This window comes from Vollenhovia emeryi, unplaced genomic scaffold (assembly GCF_000949405.1).
Source record: "Vollenhovia emeryi isolate VEMERY1.0 unplaced genomic scaffold, V.emery_V1.0 DF939121.1, whole genome shotgun sequence".
NCBI lineage: Eukaryota > Metazoa > Arthropoda > Insecta > Hymenoptera > Formicidae > Vollenhovia > Vollenhovia emeryi.
In genome coordinates, this window is record NW_011967245.1 from 4,442,671 (window position 1) to 4,453,816 (window position 11,146).

The window sequence follows — 11,146 nt, forward strand, 5'->3', positions numbered from 1 at the left end:
TGCGGGGCGAGGAGTAGGGAGGCGAGGCGCGCCGCTGCCCGTCCGCCGCTTACGCGACCGCTCGCACGTCTCCCCGCGCGGGGGCCGCTAGGCCGCCCTCTCACTGCGCGCTTACATTCGCCAGTAGGTTGGGCTAATACGGCGATTTTTAAAATTTCGTATCTCGATAACTATTCGTCCAAGCGCAAAATAGTACAATACTTTTCTGTTTGTCTTAGTCCCCTCTACCTTCCCATGACCGGACGTCAAAGTCTTGCGTAGCACCCTGTATACCCTGTATATTAATTTGTTTATTTGTTATTCTATTTGGTAATGACAATCTACTTTGTGTATAATTTTAAGAGTCGCTCTCATGAAACTAAACTTCCTTTATTAAATTGCAGATACGCATATATAGTGAATAATATGTTCGCAAAAATAATTGGTCTCCAGTTTGCGGTGAGCATGTTGGTATTATGCTCGAATTTATATCGAATAGCAATGACCATGGATTTTGTGGTCATTATTTCATTGATGACATATACAGGTGCCATATTAACACAAATTTTCATCTATTGTTGGTTTGGAAACGAAGTCAAAGTAAAAGTATATATTTTTCTAAAATAGATTGACATACAAAAAATACAGACAATTCAATATTAATAGTAAAAAATATATGGCATTAACAGAACTGTAGGCTAAATATGATATTTCTGTTTTTTAATGAGCAATATTTTTTTGTATCTTGTAGAGTCTTCAGTTTGCAAATAAGATTTATAATATAAAGTGGCCAGCGCTTAGCAATAGCTGCAAGAAAGGTCTTATAATAATCATGAAGCGTGCAACAATTCCTATTGAATTTAGTAGCGCATATATAGTTACAATGAATCTCGAGTCATTTGTAGCTGTCAGTATCGGACAATTAAGATAGCTATTATTGTTAAGTGTTGCAGTTATTTGAAAAAACTTTTCATCTATAATTTTTTACAGTTACTTAAGATGTCATACTCGGTTTTCAACTTGTTGCGTCAAGCGCAAGATTAATAACGTGATAGATAAACAGAATATATCATTTTTACTTAACTAGTTATGAAATCACGTACTACTCATATTTAATACAGGATCCATATTTTATTAGTATTGACTAGATAATTGTCACGATACTGATATAATTCTTATGGAAATTTTCATGGACCAAATTTTGGTGTTCGAAAAACTAATCAACATTATAAGGAGAGAAATAAAAATTGTATAAATTAAAGTACCATGGTAGTACTTCAAGAATTTTATATTAGTACTCAAAATAAAATTGGTAGTAATCTGCATAACATTGTTAGCAGTATGCATTTTTGTGATATCTCCTTTCTTCTATATTTTTCCATATTTCTAATATAGTATTAAATTACAAAGATTTACATTAAAACTATTTACTTTTTATTTAAATATTCTGGTTTATTATTTGATACCTTGACTAAACATTCTGTATTGGACTAAATGTACAGCATCATTAAAAAATCATACATATATAAGATCAAGAAAGTTGGATTATAAAGAAATATATTTATCAAAGAAGTTTGTGTTACTATCAATAAATAGTATATGTTTGGACAAATCTCAAATTAATAATTATGATTTGTTTCTTTCCTTATTTATTTTCGTTAAAGAGTGCAATATTGCACAATTATTACAGCAAATTATAACATTTCTATAATTTTCTATAATTCTTTAATATAATTTTATAAACAATTTTAAAAAGTTAAAAATGTACGTCAAGCACATAAAAGGACATTTAAAAGTGTATGCTAAAGAACTACACAAAAAGAGATATAAAATCTATTTAATTAGCCTAATATAATATTATTGAGACGATTCTAAAAGAAAACATTTTTTGAGATACTATGTACCTACGTTTTATGTATTATATGTATTATGTGGTTAGTATTTTTCTATTTTAAAAACACGCTTTATATAAATATCAACTTTTATCTTAGAAACAACCATTAAGTTGTAACATGTACTAAACATAATTAACATGACATGTATGTAAATTATACACAAGTATATTAAAAAAATATAATTTGCATTCCATTCTTGATTCGTGTGTGTGAGCATATGTCACAGAGTTTTCTTCGGGATTAAGAAATTTTTCTTACCGAAATTTACGTTTACAATATGAGATAGAATAGACGTAAGATCAATATGGAAATGGCACGTGCGGATATACATGTACATGTTAGCCCACCGGCGGCAGGACGAAAACTGAGTAATACTGTGTGTATATGCTATTGGTATTAAGATTTCATAGAGGGAAACTGCAGCTAATTCCTTAACTGACGTTCACAGATACATATCTGATAAAATTGGATATTACAATAGCGGATAATACGATAGGAAGTAATATTTTGACATACATATGCACAACGAAAAGCATGTACGCATTGAATTATGTGACAAACAGTTGACATTGCAACGTCGAATAACTTATTAAGAATTCAAAGAACTTACTTCTGCATATATCCGTTTTCCTCTTATCCCGCTATCTCTCTATATATAATAGTACATCATCTTTCTAGTACAACTCTCTAATAAGACATGAATACCAAAATATTTCCGCATTTCAATTCATGAAGATATTACGTGGGGTATTATTTCGTGAGATATTATTTCGCAAGTTGAGTGTATGAATTACAATAACAACAAAAATACATACGAAGGATATGTAATGAACAGTATCATTATCGGAAAGTCTCAAGATAGTTTATAGACATTCTTGGTCTTTCTTTCTCTTTCAAAATCGGCTTATTCATTTTCATTTGAGATGCGACGAACTTTGAGACAATGCTTGTAATACTTATATAAAGAGCCTAAATTAATTTAAAAGTGAAAAGTTGGATATAAACGTAAGTATTATAATTCATGGCGTAAAAGTAATCAGAAGTTTGTGTGTGTGCGTGTGTGCGTAAGCGAGTGAGTGAGTGAGTAAGTGAGTGAGTGAGTGAGTGAGTGAGTGAGTGAGTGAGTGAGTGAGTGAGAGAGAGAGAGAGAGAGAGAGAGAGAGAGAGAGAGAGAGAGAGAGAGAGAGAGAGAGAGAGAACATAATATAAATATTACATACTTATCAAAAGTTTATTAAAGAATAAAATATTAGCAAGTGATTTTAAAAAATTAACCTATTATAAGGTATTCAGGTAGTGAATTATCTTTGTAAATATAAATTCTTCTCGACGGAATTGTTATGAGAATTCAATTACATTTTAATCAAAATTCAATATCAAACATCAATATTTGATATTTCCAGTTAAGCAGAAAAACAATGTTATACGGAAAGTGTAGTAATAAAATCAATAAAATGTACTTTAAATTAACAAAAAGCAAAATTTTATTAAATAAGATTAAAAATGGAATTTTTATTTTTATGAATTCTTTAACATTGTTAATTTTATTATATTAAATCTAGTAACCTTCATTTGTAAAAGATCGCTAGCAAAGATGTGATTTTTATCCGTAAAAGAGAAATGTTGATATAAAATAGTAACAAATAATATAATTATAAAATATATTTTATAAAATATTAATTAGTATTAAACAAAATTACATTAAAGAGGCTCAAATGCTGGAATTTACCCTCCTAGTCTGCGTACTGACTGGATGCTGGCAACCCAAATTATGGACATCGTTATATCAACATATAATTTATAAATCATATGCATTTTTTATTGTCTCTTCATTATATACATTTTCGATATCTCAATTTATGACCATCGTGCTGAACGTTGAAAACTCTGACGAGTTCATCGATTCTTTATACATGATGTTGACCGTATTAGTCGCAGGCTATAAACAAGTTTATATGTGGGTAGATCGCAAAAATATTATGGTAATGATCAACGTTTTTAAAGAAAAACCTTTTGCGGCGGTAGATGCACACGAATTTGAGATCCAAAAAAAATTTGAGAAAATGGTACAGTAAGTATCATTAAAAATATTGCATTCATTCTTTAATAATACGTTTGATATATCAAATTATTTCTTATGGATTCTTAAAAAACTTTCAAAAAATATTAATTATAGTATACATTTTGCATGACGATTTGTAAATTATATACAACATATACAATGATGTTCCCCAAAATTATATTTTTCTATGCAATAAAAGAAAAAATGTCTTCTGTATTTGTAATTAAAAATTTAATATATTTTATATATTAATAAAATAATAAAGTTGAACAAAACTCATGTAAATGAAATTAGTTAAAATAATTTGTATGGTCATTTTACAGGAATAACACATTACGATACTTGATTCTCGTTATAACGGCAGTAATATCAACGATTTTGATGTCTGTTTTTACGGCATATGCAAGTGGAAATTTGACATACAAGGCATGGATGCCGTTCAATTATTCGCATCCTGTTTTATATATTTGTGTTTACTGTTATCAATTGGTAGGCATGGCGTCCTCCGGTATAGTAAACGTCGCTTGCGAGAGCGTAATATGCGGTCTTTTATTACACATCTGTTGTCAGCTTGAAATTTTGGAACATCGATTGTCAAAAATGACAGAAGATGAAAGAACGCTGGGTGACTGTGTTCATCATCACAACCTTATCTTTGAGTTGGTTTCTTATGTAATTATGTATAATAAAGTTCCATTTTTAAATAATCGTTCTTTCAATAATACAAAAATAATTAAGGCTTATACTTAATATACAAAATTTTAATTTTTGTTTATGTTTCCTTTAAAATTAATTTTGGATTAATTCCTCCTTACTCATGGAAAAAAAAGATTTTATATATGTATTTTAATTTGTTTATTTATTATTCTATTTCGTGATGACAATCTAATTTGTGCATAATTTTAAAAGTTGCTCTCATGAAACTAAACTTACTTTATGTAATTGCAGATACGCATATACAGTGAATAATATGTTCGCAAAAATAATTGGTCTCCAGTTTGCGGTGAGCATGTTGGTAATATGCTCGAATTTATATCGAATAGCAATGACCATGGATTTTGTGATCATTATTTCACTGATAATGTATACAGGTGCCATATTGACACAAATTTTCATCTATTGCTGGTTTGGAAACGAAGTCAAAGTGAAAGTATATATTTTTCTAAAATAGGTTGATATATATAAGAAAAATACAGACAATTCAATATTAATAGTAAAAATGACATGGTAATAACAGAACTGTAGGCTAAATATGATATTTTTGTTTTCTAATGAGCAATATTTCTTTGTATCTTGTAGAGTCTTCAGTTCGCGAGTAAGATTTATGATATAAAGTGGCCAGCGCTTAGCAATAGCTGCAAGAAAGGTCTTATAATAATCATGAAGCGTGCAACAATTCCTATTGAATTTAGTAGCGCATATATAGTTACAATGAATCTCGAGTCATTTGTAGCTGTCAGTATCGGACAATTAAGATAGCTATTATTGTTAAATGTTGCAGTTATTTGAAAAAACTTTTCATGTATAATTTTTTTACAGTTACTTAAGATGTCATACTCGGTTTTCAACTTGTTGCGTCAAGCGCAAGAATAATAACGTGATAGATAAACAGAATATGTCATTTTTACTTAACTAGTTATAAAATCACGTACTATTCATATTTAATACAGGATCCATATTGTATTAGTATTGACTAGATAATTGTCACGATACTGATACAATTCTTATGGAAATTTTCATGGACCAAATTTTGGTGTTCAAAAAACTAATCAACATTTTAAGGGGAGAAATAAAAATTGTATAAATTAAAGTACTATGGTAGTACTTCAAGAATTTTATATTAGTACTAAAAATAAAATTGGTAGTAATCTGCATAACATTGTTAGTAGTATGCATTTTTGTGATATCCCCTTTCTTCTATATTTTTCCATATTTCTCATATAGCATTAAATTACTATTTATAATATAATTAATTAAACGTGGTTTTTAATGAAAAAAAATTAAAAATTATTAACCGGCAGACCTGGTATATCCAGCAATGCTTGCAATTCATCTGTTTCAATCTCTTGAGGACGTCCAGCACGTGGTTCATTTTCAAGACTAAAATCTCCTTGGCGAAAGTTTTTACACGTAGCATGACTTACTTATGTACAGCGTTCTCTCCATATGCAGCACAAATCATTTAAGTGGCTTCAGTAGCATTTTTCCTCGGATGAAACGCGAAATGGATGGAAAATCGAATATGCTCTCCTGTTATTGCCATCGTGAACAATACTGATTTTTGAGTTTGTGTACATGAAACGCCAAACCGCATGATATTTTAAAAGGCCAAATGTCAACGCTTTAAAACCGCAAAAGGATGGGGAGATAAATAAAATTTATATTGTTGGTTCGGTTGTATGAAATCTAAAGCTCGGAACATTTTTGCGTAATTAAAATTAATATTATAAATGTCTAACGAATTTTTGCGAATCACGCATCACAAATCGCGCATTACGAATTGCGCATTGTGTGCTGATTAATATATACATATATACATATTAATATAACCTGTGTTATAACCTATACGTAACATTTATATTATTATTTAAATAATAAATATGGTAATGCAATGTAAGTTATGTGGCGTGTGTGAGGAAAAAATGGCAACATTTTCTTTCATACGTAAATACTTAATAAAGATATAATAAATTGCCCGCGCTTATGCAGCAGACTTATTGTGATAAAAAGATAGAAGATATTACTCTCTCACTCTGTCATCTCGGTCCCCTGATTTTAGTCACACGGTGTATCCAAGTACATATACAAGATCTATGAGGAAAACCAACTCAAAATTATTTTATACATTTCCTTATGTGAAAACGTAAAACTACATAGAACAATATGCTGTAATTACAACGATACAATAAGGAATCACATTTATATAAACCACTTACTACAAATGTGATTTCTTGATGTATCATCGTAATTACATATATTATCACAAATTAACAGTTTTAGTCTTTTCTAGTACTTTAACATTTTGTGCGATCCTACAAAGTATTGGTTTGCTGTTTAAATAGATAGCAATAGATAATACAACCCAAGAATCGCCAATACGCGTATAATGTGCTTTAAATGTACATTCAAATTCGCATTTAGTGCACGTATTTGTCCTGCATTAAATGCGCATTTAATGTACAATATATTGCGGCAGCACATTCCAAAATACTGTACCATTAACCGCCTATGCATAATTTTTCATGCATAATTATGTATAAATATAGAGAGAATTATCTCAAATATGCCCAAACATGTTAAATACACGCATTTTGAACACACAATTAATGTTGTTTTGAAGCCAATGCAATAAAACGCCCATTAAAAGCACGTTCTATGCGCATTGGCGCTCCTTGGAAAGGAACCGTGGTATAAAGAATTTGCAGTTTACGAAACTGGCGACGTTCTTCCCAATAGGAAAATCTCTCAAATATTGTGTAATAATTGCATCATCCAAAAGGAGGAAATTTCGCACTGATTGCATTAAGGTGATTCGTCAAAACGCAGCGGTTTTGTAAGAATCAGATTTCTAAATGGTATTTGTAAAAAAATTAATTATCTCAATTTAGGGGGTAAATCGTGCACAATTATTTCGATATTTAGAAGTAAAATTGCCCAGCAACATAGTTACGTGTAATAAATGTTTAAAACATGTTTAGCGTGGAACGCGTTTACTACTGGACCTGCTTTTATCTCATCTCGCGTGAATTTTACTTACGAGTATGAGACGTCCCGTAGCGGCAACTCGTCGTAACACGACAGCAATTTAATTGTATAAATATTCTGCCAAGGTGATTCGTCAAAACGCAGCTGTTTTGCTGACATACTATTCAGAAATCTTATTAAATGCGCATTTAATGCAAAACAAATACGAATTTAAATGTACATTTACAAATGCACATCATATGCGCATTGGCACTCCTTGAAAAGCTAGGCATGGAGCTAAGTATTATTGGTATGCAGTATGACTTTTCGAAGCTCTTCTGGCATCGCGACGTCACACGCAACTCGTTATACTCGTATAAACTTCATATATCATGTATCTTATTAGCAATTTATATTATCATAACGTAATAAATAAATAATCAACAGAACGTTTTTGCTGAATTTAAATTTATGCTACATTTACATTTATTTCTAAATACGCAGATCATCCTCCATTGTTATATATATATACAGTACACTGATTCTATACATGACATACAGAATCGGTCTAACGTGTCGAAGTTACGGAAGTTACAGAAATTACGGAAGTAATCATTGGTGTCTAAGTATCATAAGTAAAATAAAATAAGTTTATAATTAAACATTAAGCAATATTGATATATATTACTTCTGAAACTGCTTGTACATATACAATGGGTTTGGAGAAATTATACAATTATTTTATGGATGAACCGTGTAAGTAATTCTATCTTTTTAATTTTACGCTAGTATAGCTTATTGTACACCCAGTAAGTAAGAAATCATTGTTACAACGTTTTTATAATGTATTCACTAACATGATAATATTTTCAGCTATGCAGTTTTTAACGTTGTAGACAATATTGTTATGAACATACTTTGACATTGATTTGGAGGTTTCGGTTACGTTGAAATAACATTTCCTATGTCAATATTGCATATTTACGTTTTTTTTTAACATTGTGATAACGGTTCTCAAAAAATGAAAGTGACTATAAAATAATAATAAAGTAGCGTGTCCAAGATGGCGAGTTAAAATTGCAAAAATTAATTGATTTTTCTGAAATTGTGTACAGGGTTTTTTGGGTCGCTGATTACGATTCTGGTATCAGAATTACAAAACTTAAATACAGATTTTCAGGCGCCATGTTGAATCCGCCATTAAGAATGTTCTAATTCTGACCTCATATGTGTAATCAGTAACTTGAAAAACTTCCGAGTACCGAGTTCTAGATAAATCAATTGCATTTTTTGCAATAGAGAAGAATACAAATGACAAAGTATGTCTAATTGCTTTTTAAAAATAAATGTACATGTTATTTAAAAAATATTAAGGGGATGCTGGAGTCTGTCTGTTTTACCGACAACGCGAAAGTTATGTATGTGTGCGTATATGTATATTACATAAAAAAGAAAGAGAGAGCAATAATACGATACATCTTTCCTTGTCTACCAGATTGCAGCGCCATCTTATTATCATGCAGTCCTCTATTTATCATTCTACAGCTGTATTTGCATTTATAAATTTTTCTCTAACCCTATCTTTTTTTTCTAGACGTTTAATCTTAGTTCCAAGTACACAATATTGTTCTTGCATGTTGTCTCTAGGTCTCTCCGGCCTCATTTTGCAGATATAAACTATAGAATTTTTGTATAAGCAAATATTATCGTCATGTGACAGCTCTACATGCCAAAATATTTAATTTTTTTTCGTTTTTTATATAAAGTCGAGCAGACGGACTTTTATTTTTGTGCGAACTTTAATCGTGTACAAGAAATTTGCAATTCTGTAAAGCCAATTAAAAGATATCCCTAATTAAAAAATGTCGGTAAAACAGAGAGACTCCAGCATCACCTTAACACAAAAATAGACTTTTTACGTCAATAAATAATAAAAATTATTAAACAAAGAGTGTCATACATTTTTAAAATAAATGTATAGTTTTCAAAATTTTCACGTAACTTTAAAACGGTCGATGATTGGTCGATTTGATAATGACGTCACGTAATGTATCATATGTAGTCTGCTATGAGCTGTTGTCTTGTAAAAGATAGTATAGTATTAGTTTGTAAAAGTTGTTGATAATTTGTGATGAAATGGAGCCAGGATTTGTGTAAGCTCCTTCAACTAATATACCAAAAGTAGATATATTTATGGTGGTAGAATTTGTAAAAAAATGACGCTAGATATAATGCAGCGTGGTAATCTATCAAAATAGAAGTAGTATTAGGTTAGAAGAAATATTTGTAATTACTAAAACAACAACCGTTATAATATCGTATACTTGAAAGTATGGATAACATACACGAAAGTTTTATCGAAGAGAGATCGTGGAGAGGAAATGGTTACACTATTTAAAATATTATATTTTTGCAGGCCCAGAAACTCGTGAGTGGGTATTCGTATATACGCCGCTTCCAATATTGCTAATAACTGCGGGATATTTGTATTTTATTCTTCACGCTGGTCCTAACTACATGAAAAATCGACCGCCATATAAATTGCGAACCTTTATATTAATTTATGACACAATTCAAATTCTGGCAAACTTATGGTTCATAAAAAGACATATGGATGCCGGTTGGTTGTCAGCTGTGACAAAATTCAGAATTACAGACTGTGGATTAAGTTTGAAAACCCTCCTGCCTTTTGACCCAAACGTATATTTTCACAATATACTAATTATTATTAAGTTGCAATATACAAGGTGTACTAAAACCACCGGACATCCTTTTAATCAAATATTCTTTAGACGCGTGCGTGTATATTTATGTTTCAGTTTATTGACGACGTGTGGTGGGGACTCATGTTGAAACTTTTTGATTACATCGAAACTTGCGTATTTGTGTTGAGGAAGAAACAAAAGCAGGTCTCTGGTTTGCACATATTTCACCATGTATCTAATGTGACATTTGTTTGGTATAGTTTGAAATACTTTCTGGATGTAAGAGTTTCGTATATCTCACTGCTCAATTGTATTGCGCATGTAATAATGTACATATACTATTTTATCGCTGCATGGAGTCCGAATCTACAACAGATGATATCTCCCTTAAAACCATACGTAACTAGGATACAGATGGCAAGTATCAATACAATATTTTATTATACATATAATTAAATTACTTATGTGACATCGTTACTTTTCATCTAAAACATATTTTTCTTCAATATGCCTGTACTTTACTTACTTTAATATGCCCTACATAATCCATTATAAATTTGTAATATATTTGTTTCTAATATTTTTACTTATTTGTGAAATTATAGGTACAATTTATTCTCATGATAGTTCCTCTAATGCAGTTTCCCTATTGCGACGGGCCAAAAGGAATGGCAATTCTCTTTATAATAAATCTGGTTGTATTTCTTTATTTATTTTATGACTTTTATAAGAAAACTTATACATCGAAACAAAAGAGTGATTAATATTAAGAAATAATTTTGTATTACCTGAACAAATATAATAATATTAATTACATGTAT

General features: G+C 30.3%; 3 protein-coding genes across 5 annotated transcripts in view; all 3 read left to right on the forward strand.

The window, feature by feature from the left end:
- Positions 1-1,397, forward strand: part of LOC105570333 — a 5,362-nt gene extending 3,965 nt beyond the window's left edge. For 2 of the 3 annotated variants that reach the window (XM_012027453.1, XM_012027454.1), the window contains 3 exons: positions 384-585; positions 731-886; positions 970-1,395. In XM_012027453.1, coding sequence (XP_011882843.1) covers positions 384-585; positions 731-886; positions 970-1,023 — 412 coding nt within the window. In that variant the 3' untranslated portion in view covers positions 1,024-1,395. Of the gene's footprint in view, positions 1-383; positions 586-730; positions 887-969 lie in introns of all 3 variants that reach the window. The other variant, XM_012027455.1, reaches the window with a different exon arrangement.
- A 574-nt stretch (positions 1,398-1,971) lies between these two features.
- On the forward strand, positions 1,972-5,782 carry LOC105570335. The gene is made up of 6 exons (XM_012027459.1): positions 1,972-2,879; positions 3,582-3,945; positions 4,260-4,595; positions 4,885-5,086; positions 5,236-5,391; positions 5,476-5,782. Exons 2-6 carry the CDS (start codon positions 3,590-3,592, stop codon positions 5,527-5,529), a joined length of 1,104 nt encoding a protein of 367 aa, XP_011882849.1. The 5' UTR covers positions 1,972-2,879; positions 3,582-3,589; the 3' UTR covers positions 5,530-5,782.
- A 2,362-nt stretch (positions 5,783-8,144) lies between these two features.
- LOC105570336 (elongation of very long chain fatty acids protein AAEL008004-like) lies at positions 8,145-11,145 on the forward strand. The gene is made up of 4 exons (XM_012027460.1): positions 8,145-8,376; positions 10,037-10,320; positions 10,440-10,742; positions 10,931-11,145. The coding sequence occupies exons 1-4, from the start codon at positions 8,334-8,336 to the stop codon at positions 11,087-11,089; spliced, it is 789 nt and encodes a 262-aa protein (XP_011882850.1). The 5' UTR covers positions 8,145-8,333; the 3' UTR covers positions 11,090-11,145.
- The last annotated feature ends 1 nt before the right edge of the window (position 11,146 follows it).